This window comes from Eulemur rufifrons, chromosome 7 (assembly GCF_041146395.1).
Source record: "Eulemur rufifrons isolate Redbay chromosome 7, OSU_ERuf_1, whole genome shotgun sequence".
Lineage (NCBI taxonomy): Eukaryota > Metazoa > Chordata > Mammalia > Primates > Lemuridae > Eulemur > Eulemur rufifrons.
In genome coordinates, this window is record NC_090989.1 from 206387588 (window position 1) to 206405532 (window position 17945).

The window sequence follows — 17945 nt, forward strand, 5'->3', positions numbered from 1 at the left end:
GCAGCACCCAGCTATGCCTCCCCAGCTGTGGTGCTGGGGGTGTGGCAGCCTGCAGTGTCGTTGCCAAGGCCTCTGCACAGCAGGACACCAAAGCCTCCAAGTAGGGGCAGTGCTAGAACGCTGGCTCCGTCTCAGTGATGTCCAGAGGTGCACAGTGGGCACCCTCTTCTCTCCTCTCTTTCCCCTGCTGGCTGCCCTGCGTATAGGCGAACCCGGGGTCTCATCACCAGGCCAGCTGGCTCCCAGGCCACCGCCCAGCCTTGTCAGGATGCACCATCATGGAACAAAGCCCCACGAGGCAGATTTTCAGATTGAATACCAAAAGAAGGAGACCATTGTGGAGGGTCAGAATAGTGTGTGGCAATTAGTGAAGTAGTTTTCCAGGGTAAAACACGAGGGGCCGGATCTCAAGGGGAGCTCCCAGCAGGGCAAGTTGACACTTGCCTCTTCCACCTGGCAGCTCCACTTAGCATTAGGCCCTTTGTTACAATGTCTTTGTAGGTCCAAGGGGTCTGTCTTGCTGGCCCCTTGATGTGGTCAAGCTCAGGGTGCAAATCAAGAGGCCACATGCTGATGAATCTGAACTTCAGAATATGGCCCGTAAATAGTGTGACTTAATACCAGGTTTTTAAAAATCTAAGACAGTGCTTGTGAGGATTATAGCTGTCCCTTTAACACAGCATGTTAATTCCTTTTCTAGGGTTTTAAAAGCTAGGTGACTATAGATGAAAAAAAAGGATTGTGGTGGTAATTGTATTTAGTTGCTTTAGACTTACCTTTCTTTTAAAACCAACGTGCTTTTTGTGATACAGAAAGAACAGAGTTCTTAGGGAACTCTTTGGTTATATTTGTGTGTTTTTTTTCTTTGTTGTATTTGGTTTATAAAATATTGAATCAGTGTTTTAGAACTTTCCTTCGAAGTCAGGAAGGCACCTCTTGGTGTTTCTTTCTTAGGGTTTTCTTTCCGTTACTCAGTTTAGTGCTCCTGGAACTTCTCTATGGAAAGCCTACGCAGCAGTCTCCTTGCTGTACTGCAACAAAGGGGCTTCTTAAAAGCTAATCTAAAATGACAAAGAACTTTCACTTTTCAGATTAATAATTCCTCTGTTGTTCCTGAGGCTAGGGACTTGTTTTATTTACTGTGAATTGTTACAGCACATTGTGGCTGGTCAGATGTGTGGTAAAATGAGTGCAAGTAAAGAAAAAAGTGAGCCATACACAGCATAATCTGGCTAATTTTTTTTTTTAAAGCACCTTTTAAATAAATCAGTTTAGAATTTATCTGATAAAAGAGAGAGAGAGAAGCTAGTAGGTGGTCTTTTAGCTATAGGTTCAGCCAGACTTTATTAGGAAAGTCTGGTGGCTCATTGTTCTTGCCCTCTTCTGCTTCCACTGTACTTAACCGCTGGTCCAATTTTACAGACATCTGAAGAGGTGAGGGCATGGTCTACTCTTGCTGCATTGATATTCTCCCAGTCTGTGTAGAGTTTCTCAGAAAGATCTGAAAATTTACACATTTTCTGGACTCTAAATAGCATTGCCCTGGCGTTCTCCTTCCAGTATAGCTAAGAAACCAACTACATCTCTTACTCATTTTGTCTCCAGTTCTCTCAAGTGAAATCATTGCTTGGGGGTTTATTGGTTTTCTGGGTTCTTTATAGCTCAGTCAGGAGTTTACATATTTTTGTATTCGATTTCTGTTCTGAAATCCACACCAAAAAAACACAGTTGTCTTTGAACACTGCCATTTTCTTTCACAATTATAAACTGAACCATATTTAAATGTATACGTTACATGCCCTAAAAGAGAGGGCTCACTTTGCCAAAATTCTCAATACCTTTCCAGGTGGCTGTTCTTCCCTCTGGTGCCTTTCTCGTGCACCTTCTTTGCTCTGTAGTCCTGTCCCAGCAGGATGTGAGAGTCGGGTTTGGCCTTCAAGCTGTGGGAACCTCATAGCACAGATAGGATGTGGGCTCTACCTCTCGAGTGCAGCCAGCTCCCACGGGGTCAGCTTGCTGGAGCACATTCCCAGGCTTGCTTGGCGTGCAAATGGTGGTAATTTATGTGGATGGCAGGGTATGAAATTTTAAAACATAAACACAGAAGAGATGAGCTAAACTTCATGGGGTGGCACTAAAAATGATTTTTTTTAGGCTTTTCAGTCTGCATGTTGCTTTGCTGCAACCTTGAACCACATGGAACTGTGTTCCGTAAACCAACTGGTCTTGCCCATCTGTGGGTGGAAGCAGATGCCCAGGCTGAGCACAGGAAGTTCCCAGGCATTGGGGAAACTAGCCAGCCAGAAACCAGCAGCCCAAAGCTGAGCCTCTCCTCACGGCTTTGGCTCCCAGGACGCCAGGTAGCTTTTCTCAAGAGTGGACTGTGTAGACTGTTACCCTTTGCTGAAACAGCCTTCTTCACCTTGGCTTTAGGCATGGGAGGGTGGGGGGGCAGGGCTTGTTTTAAAAACTTTTTTGAGCTATAATTCACATACCATGCAGTTCACCATTTAAAGTATATGGTGGTTTTTAGTATATTCAGAGTTGTGCAGCCATCACTGCAGTTAATTATAGAGCATTTTTGTCACCCCCAAAAGAAACCCAGTACCCTTTAGAGCTGTCATCCCCAGCTCCCCCATCCTAAGCAACCACTAATTCTTCTGTCTCTATAAATTTGCCTATTCTGGACTTTCACAGGAATGGAATCATATAAATTATACGGTCTTTGTGGCTTCCTTTCATGTAGCATACTGTTGTGGGGATTGTGCTTGTTTGTAGCACGTATCAATACATTGCTTTTTATTGCCAAATATTTTCAATCATATGGACAGACCACATGTCTTTATCCATTCAGAAGTTGATGGACATTTCGATTGTTTCCTCTTTTTAACTATTAATGAATAATGCTGCTATGAGTATTTGGGTACAGGTTTTTGTGTGGACATAGGTTTTCACTTTTCTTGGGTGTACACCTAGGAGAATTGCTGAGTCATAACGTAACTCCATTTAACCTTTTGAAGAACTGCCAGACTATTTCCCACAATGGCTGCATCATTTTACATTGTATCCAGCAGTATATGAGGGTTCCAATTTTTCTACATCCCCACCAATACTTGTTACTCTCTTTTTTATTTTAGCCGTCCTTTTGCATGTGTAATGGGATCTCATTGTGGTTTCCATTTGCCCTTCCCTGTTGACTAAGGATGTCGAGCATCTTTCCATGTACTTATTGACCATTGTACATCTTCTTTGGAGAAATATGTAGTCATACCTTTTGTTCATTTTTAAATTGGTTTGTCTTTGTATTATTGAGTTATAGATCTTTAGTCTAGATACAAGTCCCTTATCAAATATGATTTGCAAAAATATTCTCTCAAGCTGTGGGTTGTCTTTTCACTTTCTTGATGTCTCCCTCTGAAGCACTAGAAGTTTTAACTTTGAAGTCCTGTTTATTTTTTCTTTTGTTGCTTGTGCTTTTGATATCAAATCTAAGAAACCATTGCTTAATCCAAGCTTATGAAATTTTATGCTTATGTTTTTTCTAAGAGTTCTGTAGTTTTAGCTCTTACATTTAAGTCTGTGGGGTTTATGTTTGAAAGTCTGTTTCTCTAGCTCTTGAAGAAAAGGGTATTGGAAAAAATAGCAAGAAGCAAGGGGGAAGGAAGAGTTGGATTTCTTCATGGAACACACAGTATGGTGAGAAGTGGGCTGGGTTCAGGATGGCCCTGTCAGTGGCTGGTTCCTTTTCCTCCTTTGGGTCTCAGTTTGTATGGCTTCTCCTGAGGGAGGCTTCTCTGACTACATCCCCACCCCTCCCCACCCGCTCCTTGAACCTGTTCTACCCTTCTTGGCACCTGTCACCAACATGAGTCTACACTTGCTGGTTTACTGGATTTTTCTTAAACTTAATATTGAACTGTAAGCTCCAGGAAGGCAAGGGCTTGCTGTTTTGATCACCATTTTATCCTTAATACCCAGTACTTACTTGTTGAAGAATGACTTTTCCTGGATCTGTGTCTGACACAACAAAAGTGATGGCAGTAACTAAGCCCAGAGCAAAACCCCTTCAAGAGAGAGCGAGCCTTTTTCGCAGACTTGATGAGGCCGCCAGAGTCACATCTACCTCTGAGGAAAGCGAGAGCAAGGGATGGGTGTCCCTTGTGAGCTTATCAGAGGAGGTAATCATGGTCACTGTTTTAGCCAACAGTCAAAGTCCTCTTTTTCAGCAAAGGCTGTGAGTCACATGTTAACAAAATGAAGAAAGAAGGTGGAGTGTATCATTCCTAATTTCAGAATTACAAATTGGGATGTCTGGCCATTGTGTGAGCAGTCATGGTACAGAAGGAAGGCAAACTGTGCCATGTTTCAAAGTGGCAAACCCTACATGGGCTACAAGTTTTACTTTTTGGAGCCAGTTGTCTTTAATAGCATCAGTATCATTAGATAAAAGTCTATCCATAGGAAAATGAAGCAAGAAAGGGTAGAATTTGCCTGAGGTCACACATGTGAGTGAGGCTACCTCTTTTGTCATACTTGGCATTTGGTCATCACATGTGACCAGTACCAAGTCTCTGCGAGATGGCCTGGGAGCGGTTGAGATGAGTCCTGTTTTACACATTGCTGCAGCTCCGGTTCTAACCAGTTAAGGTATAGACAAGAGCTTGAGGGACCAACTCCAGCAAGAGCAGTAAGTCTCCAATGCTTCATTTGTTCTCTTTACCCCAGGCCTAGGGATTTACTAACCTAGGTTTGCAACAGCAAATAAAGTAACTTTTCATTCTCTCTAGTTTACAAAATAACATTCAGATTGCAGTACTGTGAGAGTAAGGAGCAGTAAAGGTGAGAGAGAAAAGGAGAAGTGATAGAATCAAAGACAAATGTTGACAACACAGTCATGAGACCCCAGAGCCAGACCCCAGCAGCACAGATGCCCCCGCAGGCAGCCCTGGGCTGGAATGCCGCCTGCCTGTAGCTGCTCTGCGGAGGCGCCCTCTCCCCAGGAGTAAGCCCACTTTAAAGCCAAGTTAATCTAATTTAAGGACACAAATTGAAAAAGCAGGTTTGTTTAGCAGTGTAGACTTACTAACTTTTACAAAAGCCATGAGCCTCCGTCTTTCTGTTTACAGATATAAAATGGAACTCTAAATGAGGTTTAATGGGATTCCCAGATCATATTCCTTGGACAGATTTTTTTCCCCCTCCTTGAACAGTAAATTTAAAAATCAAAAGGACTGAAAAGAAAGGGGAATGCTTCCTGTCATAAATAGGACAGGTGGCATTCTTCAAAGCATTTTATAGCCTCCAACTGCCCATTATAATTTCAAAGTAGCTGAAAAGCATTCCAAGTGTTGAACAGTGGTATGCTCACTCAGAAGCATTTATCAAGCATGTACTGTGTGCTGGGCATTGGGACACGGCCTGGAGATGGCCCAAAGGCCAAGGCCCCTGCTTTCCCCAGTCTTGCATGTTAGTGTAAATAAATACATCCTATCAGTGAAGAAGGAGACACAGCGGTTTCAGAGAGCAGTGTCTGCTGCAAAAGCCCCACTCTGAGAGTGGCCAGTGGGGGCGCAGTGGGGGTTGATGAACTCTGGGCCAAGGAGGTGGGCTGGGGGTGTGGACACATCAGATCACTCAGGTAAACACGGGGGTGTGGGATGAGGCAGGACTGCAGCAATGCCATGTAGTGTCACAGCAGACATCTGTGTCCCCTGTCTGCCAGCCTGGCACAGCCTCGCTGTTACAAGGCTAAAGGCTACTGGGACACATTTGAGACTTTCTGGTGTCATCAGAAGATTGAAAGACTAAGGGAGCTTTAGTATATTAACAGAAGGGAAAATACTGTAGTCATTTTCAAATGACAGTATGTGGCCTATGCTATGCTAGTATATGCAACAGTGGCAAGTGGAGGAAAGGAAAAACACAAAATAATACAAAGGTTGAGTCTCCCTTATCCGAAATACTTGAGACGAGTTTTTCAGATGTTGGAATGTACTTAACTGGTTGAGCATCCCACATCCAAAAATCTAAAATCTGAAATGCTCCAATGAGCATTTCTTTTGAGGGTCATGTTAGCGCTCAAAAAGTTTTGAATTTGGGAGCATTTTGGATTTCAGATTTTTAGACGTGGGATGTTCAACATGTACCTGTATTGATTGTGGCTGTTGTAAAGATCAAGAATGAATTTGGTATGAATGGTTTGAAATTCGTGTACTGTGGGTTCTCTATTACTGTAAAGTTATCCGTTTATAATTTTTAGATGTTTAAAAATAAACCAGCTAGGTGCAGTGGCTCATGCCTGTAATCCCAGCACTGTGGGAGGATCACTTGAGGGCAGGGGTTTGAGACCATTCTGAGCAACATAGCGAGACCTTGTCTCTACAAAAAAAAAAAGAAAGAAAAAGAAAAAGTGTGTGTGTGTGTGTATAAATTAGCAGGGCATGGTGGTGCATTCCAGAAGTCTCAGCTACTTGGGAAGCTGAAGCAGGAGGATCTCTTGAGCCCAGGAGTTCGAGGCTACACTGAGCTAAAGTCACACCACTGCACTCCAGCCTGGGTGTGACAGAGTAGGATCTCCCATCTCAAAAAAACAAAGTTGAGAGGCACAGCTACCAAAAGGAGCCATGTGGGCTTTTTAAAGCATGGCAGTGAGTATGCACCAGACTAAACCTGTCTCTGGGGTTGCCATGGAAGAAGCCTCGAGGCTGTTTTCCTAACTTTGAACTTGACTATCTAATGTACTTTATTGGTGGCACAGTGGCTACCAGAGCCAGGTTGTGGGTATTGGCTACGTTATGAGAACTGGTCTGTTCTGTCTTAGGCCTGCAGCAGTGTCTGCTCAGCCTCTTGTGATTCTGTTTCTGTTTCAGGCACAATGACTCTCCTGTAAGACACTGGTTTTCAAACTCTACGTCCAGGGAACCAGGGCCCCACAGAGGAGTTTACTATTTAATTTAAAGGTGTTTCCTACCTGACATGAAGATGTCAATTACTCAAAGAACCTACTCATAGTCTTCTTTTTACTGTCTTTGTATACTAGGATTCCAACTAACATTTTTATTAAAAGTGAAAAGAATTATGCTTAAGAAAAGTTTGAAAATTGCTTTGGAAAATTAGCCTAGAAGATAATTAGCAGGCCATGGGGGAATATTCCCATATAAGAATTTTTATTTCTTTGCCAGGCGTGGTGGCGAGCACCTGTAGTCCCAGCTGCTCAGAAGGCTAAGGCGGTGGGAGGGTTGCTTGAGCCCAGAGTTCAAGGATACGCTGAGCTAAGATTGGACCACTGTATCCCAACCTGGGCGACAGAGCAAGACCCCATCTCAAAAAAAAAAAAAAAAAAAAAAAAAAACCTAAAAGTTCTTTGAAGTAGCTTCATGGAACCACTAAAATTGAAATTTTAAAAATGTGAGATAATAGCAGTGAAAGAGCATTGAGAATTGTAAAGTGTCAACCAACTAAGATGCTCATGCCTGGGATCTGGGGATGTGGAGAACTGTGGCCCCATCCCGTGTGGGTGCAGGGAGGGTAGCGTCTCATCTGTTAGGAAAGAACACACCACAGCAGGCCAGGTGGGGGTTGCAGTCCTTTTCCTAAAGACTGCATTTCTCAGTGTGGGCATCACCCACGCACACCTGCTGCATCTGCACATAAGAAGCTCCACTGTGCTGGGCCTGGAGGCCAGAGAAAGTAGTATCCCCTTTTAATAAGTCTCAGTTTTGGAATTAAAGCCAGACCAGGTTTCCTTGTACAGAAGGAATTTGACCCGCAGAGGGAGGAATAGGACTTGGAGAGTTGGGTCCAGCTTCAGAAACACCCTAGATTTCCTGGTGGGACTGTGTGAAAGCTGGCCTGGGCCCACTCCTAGAGGCCCATTGTGGACCTTTCATCCCGCCTCTGTGTTCAGTGGCATCGTGTTGGTAGGTGTGGTAAACGCATACCACACACCACCACCTGTGCCACGCTCTGGGAGCTGGTGGCATGGGCTTCCATTCCGGAGTGGAGTCAGCAGGCCACAGCCTGGGCCAGTGCAGCCCACTGCCTGTTTCAGTAAATAATGTTTTATCTACACGCAGCCACGTCCATGCCCATTCATTTAAGAGTTGTTTAGGGCTGCTTTGGCCATACAGTGGCAAATGGGCCAAAAAGCCAAGGTGCCCAACATCTGGCCCTTGACAGAAAAAATTTGCCAGTCCCTGTTCTAGAGTTTATTAGGAAACTGTATGTGGACACATTAAAATATTTCTGATTTGAAAGAGATTAGGATGGGGAAATGGGGTTGTCCATTAGTGGCTTTTCTCCCCTATTTCCAGGAGACAGCAATTAATGAGGGGGAGTCCCCCCACATATCCTAATTAAAGTTATGGTCATACCATAGAAATGCCCTTTTTGGGCCGGGCGCGGTGGCTCACGCCTGTAATCCTAGCCCTCTGGGAGGCCGAGGCAGGTGGATCGCTCAAGGTCAGGAGTTCGAGACCAGCCTGAGCAAGAGCAAGACCCCGTCTCTACTAAAAATAGAAAGAAATTATATGGCCAACTAAAAATCTATATAGAAAAAATTAGCCGGCCATAGTGGCGCATGCCTGTAGTCCCAGCTACTCGGGAGGCTGAGGCAGTAGGATTGCTTAAGCCCAGGAGTTTGAGGTTGCTGTGAGCTAGGCTGACGCCACGGCACTCACTCTAGCCAGGGCAACAAAGCGACACTCTGTCTCAAAAAAAAAAAAAAAAAAAAAAGAAATGCCCTTTTTGGGTCATGGGACCTGTGTCTTGAATCTGAGACATGGTTTGGGAATATAAATGACCCTACTAGGCAGGAGCCATTTTTCAAGCACCACTGGAATCAGAACAGGCTTCACGCTGTGCTGTATTTCTGAGCCTTAAGTAGTTCAGCTCAGTGGAGCCTTTTGGGTGGTGATGCATAGGGCAAGGCTAAGGGATCTGTCTCATGAATGGTTTGGAAACTTCCCAAATCGTTCATAAGACATTCCCATTCCCATCCCATGCTGGGATGGCATGAATGGTACCCACTCCCCCAAGGCCCCTCCCTTCCGTCCTGCTGCTGCTGGGGTCTCAGACGCAGCCAGGGCTCTTCCTCGGCTGCGTGCTTCCCACCCCACCCTCCCACTGGGATCAGCCCCGGCCTGACTGTGGCCCCCCCCTCCACGTCCGCCCTGTCCGCCCTGCCTTGTGGTGCGGTTACCAGCCATCCTCTGAGCTCGAGCAGCCATCTGACAGGCACCTTGCTCTACCACTCCATCAGTTAACACGTTTCCTTGGAGGTCATACTCCTGAGTTTTTATGGAATCAATAAATAATAGAACTTCTGAAGTAGAAAAGACAGCCAGAAACATACTGCTGCTTCGAAGACAACAAGCACTTGACATCACTATCCTAACACCTTCAGTGGGTGACTGTTTTCAGCCCTCCCAGCAGCCCAGAGGGTCAGAGCTCTTCTAACCCCCATCCTGGGGAGACAGCAGGAGCCATCGTGGTTAGAGCAGCTGCCCCAGCTGATGTGGCTCTAGCCTGGATTACCGGGCTCTGGAAGTCCAGCTCATAGGCTTTCACACTGTGGGGCAGTCAAGGCACAATGGGTCATGAGATCAATTTAGTAGGTCACCAACCAGCATTGAAAAAAAAAGGAGGAGTGAAAATATCAGAGTGTGTTGCATATAGGGAGGGAAGGCACTCCTTTGTTTCAGTGTGTGTATACATGTTGTGCATATGCATGGTTACGTCTGCACACATGAACACACATACATTTGTACGTGCTGGCCATCGCTGTGTTCCACACCACTTCCCTAATACCTGTCACATAGTTGGCTGCCGTGAGTGTGTTTGGAATAAATGAGCCACCAGCCTCATAGCCAGATGCTTTTTAGATCCAGACTGCATGTCTGCTCAGGTCTCCCAGAAGGCTCAGGCCTGTTACCACAGACATACCCCAGCCACCGTCCTGGAGCTGTTGTCTGGATCACTCAAGAATTTTAATTCTGTATCATCAGACATAGGTCTGACATGCATTGGCTTCTGCATACCTACTCTCCATTCTTCCCACCCCAAATGCTCAGCCCCTCGCATCTGCCCAGCCCTAAAGAACCAGCTGCATGTTGAGCACTCTGGAGGAGTGTTAATGTCTGTGCTCTCGTTACACTGTGCGCGTGGAGGCTTCAGAAACCTGGAAAGTTTGAGATCCATTTCCAGTGGCGTAAGACCCACCTATGCACTACAGGCAGCACTCACATTTTTCTGTTTAGTGTCCCTTGAGTGGAAAACTTTGAAAAGCAGATCTTCAAAGTAATTTTTACTGGATTACAGTATTCAAGGGTGCATATTGGTATGCCTTGCAAGAGTCAACTTCGTTGCGATGACGTTGGAAGAATCCAGAGGTGCAGATCCTCTTTCTTCTTCGTCACCTGTCATTGTTCCTATGCCAGGCACTGTGCTTAGTATTCCTTGTGGATCAGTCACCCTCCCCATGCTGGTAGCAGTGGTGGGAGCAGGTGAGGAGCCAGCCAGGCCCTGGGCTGTGCCTGCCTGTCTGCTGCCCAGTGTCTGCACTGGCAGCTCCTGGTGCCGAGTGCACAGACGCTGGCGTGAAACGGCGGGAGCCAGTGCAGACACTCGAGGTGCCCGGGACTCCGTGCTCACTGCCACGGGCAGCTCTGTGTCTTGCCACTTCGCAGAGCTTTTCCTAGTTCTCTTCTGTTTTCTTGCTTTTTCTCTACTTGCCCACCCTGCTTCCCTCCCACACTGACTTGAGCCTTTCTCTCCCTTGACCCTTCCTCTCTGGATTTAGGACTGAAATGTGCGCTGACCGTAGGCTTTCGGGTGATTGCTAGTATGAGTTTGGAGGGACTTGATGAATTTTAATCACAATTTAAAAAGTCATTGTATTTTTCAACTCTTTTGACAGTTGAAGTTCAATAAAATGTATTTACAGTGCACAATTTGATCACTTTTGGCAAATGTATATGCTCATGAAACATTAAAAGTAAATGAAGAGACTTGAGAAGCCACAGGAAGGAAAAATTGATAAACTCACTACATGCAATTCAGAAATACAAGCAAACCCACCATGAACAAAATCAAAAAGACAGATTGACAAACTGGAGAGAATATTTGCAATTTCATCAAAGACAAGCTGATTTCCCTAAAATTCAAAAGCATCTTACAAATTAACTCAAAAAAGCCAATGATCCAGTAGGAAAACATGGGAAAGAGTACAAACAGTGTTCGGGAAGGATTTTATGCACATGGAAAAACCACTTAGAACATCTAAGCTGTCCTGACATGACTCCTTCACCCAGGCTCCCAGTGGAGGCCTTCCCCGGCTCCCCTGCTGGCTGCAGCCCCTCCCAGGACTCCAGCCCTCTCTGTCCCAGAAATCACCCCCTCCCTTTCAGGCCAGTGGGTGGTGACAGCTTCCACTGACCCTGGCTGCCGCCCTTAACCCTGCCCCCACCTTTGTAAATAGTTGCATCCCTTAAGCTCGGTCTGCTCTCAACATTAAAAAACAAAGTACCGCCATGAATACCATTTTTCACTTATCAAAAGCTTAATAACCCAATGGTGGTGCAGGGAGGTGGGAACTTACACAGATTGTTGGCAGGAGTGTAAACTGCTGCAAACTCGGTGAAGGCAATTTAGCAATATCTGTCAAAGTGGAGATGTGCACAGTGATCCAGAAACTCCACATCTAGGAATTTAGCAGACAGATACCCTCAGAGTGTGACATGACACGTGCACCTAGTTTTTCATTGCATCATAGGTTCTTTTCAGTCTTTACTGTTACAAACCTGATGTCCCTCTGTAAGGAACAATAGAATATCCTGCAACTGTTAATACAAGGAATGGGGAATCTTCTGTACTCATGGAAATGCAAGTCAAGCTACTCTATTATATATGTATTTTTTAATTTATACATAATTGATGTATAAATTAATTGGGGTACAGATTAATACAAGCCACGCTGTTACTTTTCTTTTTAAACAGGAGGAAAAAGCTAAATATAGAGAGAGTGTGTAAAGCACACTGGTACAGTGGCTGCCTCCATGACAGGAACTGAGGACAGAGTGCCTGGGGCAGGCTGGGAAGACCTAACAGTATTTTCTATATCAATTTAGGAAAAGTATTCTAGTGTGAAGAGGTGATAAATAGAAGTTGACTTTTGTTTTGAGACGTGATTAATTTATTGATCAGTCTCCATTTGGTTGGGTCTAAAATGATAGTTACATTTTTCTCCCATCCCTGCTCCCAGCTGGGCTTTGTGTAATGTCCCAGGGATCCCTTAACACCATTTCGGGTAGATGCCACTTTTCCCATCATCTGGTTTAAAATGCGGATCTCCCGCCTGGATCCAGGCTTGTGGGGGTGGCCTGGGGCTGGGGGAGGAGGGTCTGATCTTCAGTTCCTCTCTCCCCTTCTTCCAGGCCTTGGAAGGAGACAGTGTCGAAGTGGGTCCCTCTAGCCCTCACTGCTGCTGCCCTGGTGGGACAGCTCGCTCTCTGTGGGGCAGTGCTGTCTGGGGCAGGCGGCCAAAGCTGCCTCTCCCCGGGAGCCCAGTCATCTGTTCCTCCAGCCCAGGGGAATAGGAAGGGCCCTGTCAGCATCCGGTTTCCTAAGTACAAGAAGGCACAGGGCTCACTCTGAGCGAGCGGGGCCAGCCTGCAGCACTCCCTCAGCTCCCGGTGGGTGTGGGTGCAAAGAAAGGGCTGAGGGGCCTTTGCCCCTGGAAAAGGAAACTCCTTCCTAGTCATGCAGGAGGACAACCTCCAGGTCCCAGCAAGGCCAGTCTCCCCGCCATGTGCTGTGGGGGGAGGCTCGGGGACAGAAGAAACACTGATGCCTGCAGTGTGCCAGGTGCTCTCTGTCTTGGGTACATGCAGTGTCTCTGTTGTTTATTTTTAATCTGAGTAAGCTAAAAAAAAAAAGGCATGTTGACCACCACCCCTGTTAGTGAATTAAAAATGAGCACAGGCCTGTAATCCTAGCACTCTGGGAGGCCGAAGCGGGCGGATTATTTGAGCTCAGGAGTTCGAGACCAGCCTGAGCAAGAGTGAGACCCCGTCTCTACTAAAAATAGAAAGAAATTATATGGACAGCTAAAAATTTTTATAGAGAAAAATTAGCTGGGCATGGTGGCACATGCCTGTAGTCCCAGCTACTCGGGAGGCTGAGACAGAAGGATTGCTTGAGCTCAGGAGTTTGAGGTTGCTGTGAGCTAGGCTGACGCCACGGCACTCTAGCCTGGGCAACAGAGTGAGACTCTGTCTCAAAAAAAAAAAAAAAAAGAGCACAAATGTATAGCAGGGACAGCTTTCCCCTTGCAGACTGGCTGCTGAACACTCGGCTCCAGCTGCCCAGCACGAGGACCTCATTTTCCTGCCATCCTCAGTGGAGGGGGCGCTTCCTACAGGAGGGGTGGCCTGTGTCACGGGCCATGAGGCCCCTCAGTGACCTGGAGATGGGGCATGCCACCAGTGCCCACTTTGGAAACACTGATGTCCCATTCCGTGTGGTGGCAAGTGGTGTGTGAATTGTAGGTCCTTGAGAGTTTGGGGATTAAATAGGGATTTTCTTTATTTCTCAGAGAAATGCAAAGAGAAGTAAAAACCTTTCACAAGTACAAGAATTATCTGGTGGGCTCAGTCTCCTGCAGCATCTTTGTGATGTCTTTTAAACATCCTGTCACTGAAATACTGAAATGCATTTAGTTCTTCATAATGAAAAGGCTTGTTGTTTTTTCCTGCTCTTCATGGGGTAGGGGCGGGGGGTGGGGGTGGGGTTGGGTTGGTCTGTCCTTCCTGGAGGCCATGGTAGCCCTTCAGGGATGACAAGACTGGATGTCCTGCTAATCCTGATAATAAACTACTTCTAACAGAAAGAGGGTGGGCATGCTGACGGCAGATTGGCGGAGAAAGAGCCCCTTTCACGCAGCCGTCTCCTGGGCCTTCCTCCCTGTGGCTGCCTCTGCCTCCCGCCGGCCGGGGGGCCTGGTCCTACTGGGAAATAGGCCCTGATTTATGTTTTGTTATTTCTGTATGTGTAAATAAAATGAAGGAAAGCACAAAAGAAAATGAGAGACTAAATCCTCCAATCTCCAAATCAAATCTAAAAATATAATGCACCTCCACCCCCATCCCCACCATGTTTTGGAATGACAAATAACAGTCATTGCCAAAGGTGTGGTGTGGTCAGATGTCCAAGTATCGGTAGTGAGAACACTTAGAAGATGACAGGGTTCTCCCGTCCACGCCCGTCCCTAAGAGCTGGTGCCAGCATGGTTCCTGTTTTGCATTTAGAAGTGAGGCTGTTTCCCCAAGTCCCAGAGTAGGCAGAGCAGCCATCCGGGTCCCAACTATCTCTCCCACCAGAGCACACTGACTACCTCAGGCCCTCTCCTGTGGAGCTGGCATCATGAGTTAAAAGCTCAAAGGATCCGGCTGCCTGGAGCCCAGGGCGGCTCCAGCAGAACTCTCAAGTTTACACCTGGGTCTCTGAGGGCACTATAGCCCGGGGGAGGATGCTTTCCAAAAGATCTTTCTTCATTCATACTTAAGTTTGCTAAATGCTCTGTTTATTGTACAAACAAGACTCAATAATGCACAGACACAATTTGTAGGTTGAGACCTCTGTGTAGCTGTTACTTTACAAGTATCTCCATTCTTTTCTTCATTCTTAACTGTTTCCGTGTAAATGTATTTAGAGTAGATTAAAGGGAGATCGGCCAGGTCAGTGGATAATGTGATTTACAGGAGCCCTAGCCAAAATGTTGAAATTGCTTACATTTTTATCGTTGCCACAAATGGATTACTATAACTTGTCTCCCTCTTTCGAAGGCAATAAAAACAAGGTGTGATACAAGGAGGCTTTTTAAAAATGTGCATAATCACTTCCATATATGGCTAATGCTGATCCACTAATGGAGTATAAAGTGGCAGACTGCGGCTGGGTGTAACTGAGAGCTTTGATGCTGTAGAAAAGGCGGGGGCTGGATTCTGAGAGAGATGCCCCTGCCCCTGGCTGCAGGGAACGCCCTTGCACGGGCGGCTCTGCCTCCATCTCCAGAGGGCAGCAGTGCTGGATCAGACTCCCAACATAGCCTCCGCAGACTGGCGGCAGGGAGGGGTGTCCAGGCTAGTTCCTGCAGATAAATCTTTAGTGAAATGTATCTTTTAAAAGAATGGCATCCACTTTTAGCTCGTCTGTTTTCAGTATGTTGTGCAAACGTACATGCACATGGTGGCACAACAGGAACCCCCCACATCAAGGGCGTCCTGTGCTTGCTCCTTCCCCAAACTCTCAGGGCTTTGCTTTGCCTCTTCTAGGGGGTTCAGAAAGCAGCATCTTCCCCCCTCACTGTGTTTCTTGTTACGATCAGCAGCACTGGAGCGATTCTACTATTACAGGAAATTAAGTGGCCGTGGCTTCAAGGGGAACTTCCGTTGACAGCACACTGCGGGGAATAATAGATAGCACCAGCCGCCTGTTGGGATGCGCCTTGAATTTCCTAGTTATGTTTTGCATTTTGTATCTTGTATCTTGGAAAATCACGTTTGAAACAGGGAACACCTCTCTGAAACATACACTTTCCCCCACCTAAAATTGACAAGCAGCCCTCATAATTAGGAATGTTGTTCCTTTCTTTAAAAAAGAAATTAAACTAAAATGAAATTTAAAACTAAAAGTGCCAACAGTGCTAATACACTCAGAGTAACTTTTTATAATACAGAAGTCTCTTTATCATGAAACTTACCAGGCTGGGGAACCTACCAACTGGTTGCTTACTGGATTTTTTTCTCTTACTCAAGGTCCGCCATCGGTGGTGTGAGCTCATCGTTAAGCACAGGTACACAGCAGCATACAAAAGCGTGGAGACATTCCTTCAGGAGGACCAGGTAAGTTTCATTCTTTAGCAGATGCGGATTCTTTAAATGTTGCCCGGGGACCACACAGGGACCCAACTTCTTGACATCTTTTTCATAACAAATAATTAAATATTTTCCAGAGATTTTTTAAGTATTAGGTAGGATCTTACACTTCTGAGCTGATTTTCCCCCCCACTCTTGGTGTCCCTTTAAAGCAGTGAGTTATGTCCCCTAAAGGCTCCCTTGGCTTTCCTTGGCCGTGGCCCCCCTGTCATCAGATGAAGCGGACTCAGGCTTCACCACATCTCGGACTCTCCCGGGCCACAGTTGCGGCTTGGTGACGCAGTGGTGTGCAGCCCCGTCCCCAGCAGCCCTCATTTAGAGCACACGTGCAGGTTGGACGGGGAGACCCCGACTGGGGAGCAGTCTGGTCTGTGTCTGCACCTGCAGTGCCAGGCCCAGCCTGCGCTGCGTTTCCTTCCTGTGAGGGCCCTTCGCACTGTTTACCAAGGGAAGTGGCCCCCTTCCTAGGAGCCCACAGGAAGTAGATGCGCATGAACATATTTGGGGATGTCCTTGTTGGCTGTCTCTCAAGTCTTCGGTGTGCATCGAGGTCACCACTCAGGGTGTCTCCTGTGACGCGTTGCAGCCTCCCGCACCCACTGCCTGCCTCCACCAGCGTGTGCCTCGGAAGGAGCCGTCTGCCGAGCTCTGTAGGCTGCCGGGGCGGAGCTGCGTTTCAGTTGAAGTGGACGGTGGGGGTGGAGCAAACAAAAGGACTTTTGATGGGGTCTCGGTGTGGGGGGCAGCCAGCCAGCAGTGCCTCAGGCCTCGTTATTCCCACAAAGAAAAGGACATGGCTTTGTACCAGCAGAAATGTCACATTTGCACAGTGGAGCAAGAGGTGTTTGGAAAAACATATGGGAGTATAAGAAGGACAGAATTTAAGAGCAACTTTAGGTCTATTCTGAAGACCAAACTTCACCGCACTATATTTAGAGCCATGATCTTTGCCAGATAAGGATCACTGTGTCTCAGCTTTTTTGGGAAAGCACTTTGAACCCTTAACTACTGAGTTTTTATCTTGTGCTATCTCTGAGATCCTTCTTTTAATTTGCTCCAGCAGAATGTAATTCATGGCATAACTAAGCTCGAACAAGAGAGCGGGCAGAACCCAGGGGCCCTTTGGTCTTCCAGAACATCATTGGTTGTTTTAAAAATGTAGGAAGAGTGCAGATGTGTGTCTGTGCAGCATTGTTCTCAAAACAGAAAGGCCAGTGTCGGCTGCAGTTGCGGGGCCAGTTGAGGGCAAGGGGTCAGGTGGGGCTGCAGGGTCAGGTGTCTTTGTTGGGGTGGTGCGTGAGCCCTCCTGCGTGGGCGGCTGCTGTGTGCTGTGACCTCCCTTTCCCCTAGTGGCAGTGGACTTGCTGCTCCTAGGGGGATCCCAGGACACCTTTGTGGGAAGCCGCCCCGTGTGCCTGTCTGCACACAGGTTGTCCATAATGGTCATAATGGAAACTCTGTCTCTGTCCAGAGCATCCTGACACCATTGTCACTGTGGAAATGCTCATTTGTCACTCTGTCACCAGTGAAATCACCAGAGTCCATTGATAGCTAAGAATTCGTTGGGGTTTTGATGAGAACAAGGGAAAGACAGGGTTGAAGACTGCAGATTCCGGAAGTACAACTAACCAACTGTCTGTATCTTTTCTAAGGTCTTTGTAATTTCCAGACCAACACGTTTGTGTTCTGGGCACATAATTCCTTTCTCTAACACACTCTGGCCTCTGTGCCCGCAGGCCATGGGTGTGTACCTCTACGGGGAGCTGATGGTGAGCGAGGACGCCAGGCAGCAGCAGCTTGCCCGCAGGTGCTTTGAGCTGGCCAAGGGACAGATGGACAGATCCTCAGCCAAGGTGGTGGCCGAAATGTTATTTTAAAGAGGTGATTCTTTCCCTTTCTTTTCTCTGTCCTTTGGTTCTAACCAGATATGCCTCTTAGGAGCCAAATACACCAATAAGCCAAGTGGTGAGCCAAGACCGCACACAGCGTCAGTGGTCTGCTCCCTCCCCGGGT

The 17945-nt window shown here is 46.7% G+C and overlaps 1 protein-coding gene across 5 annotated transcripts in view; it reads left to right on the forward strand.

Moving 5' to 3' along the window:
- AOPEP (aminopeptidase O (putative)) overlaps positions 1-17945 on the forward strand; it is a 306549-nt gene that overhangs the window by 283969 nt on the left and 4635 nt on the right. For 4 of the 5 annotated variants that reach the window (XM_069476298.1, XM_069476299.1, XM_069476301.1 and 1 more), the window contains one exon: positions 15813-15899. In XM_069476298.1, coding sequence (XP_069332399.1) covers positions 15813-15899 — 87 coding nt within the window. Of the gene's footprint in view, positions 1-15812; positions 15900-17668; positions 17814-17945 lie in introns of all 5 variants that reach the window. The other variant, XM_069476300.1, reaches the window with a different exon arrangement.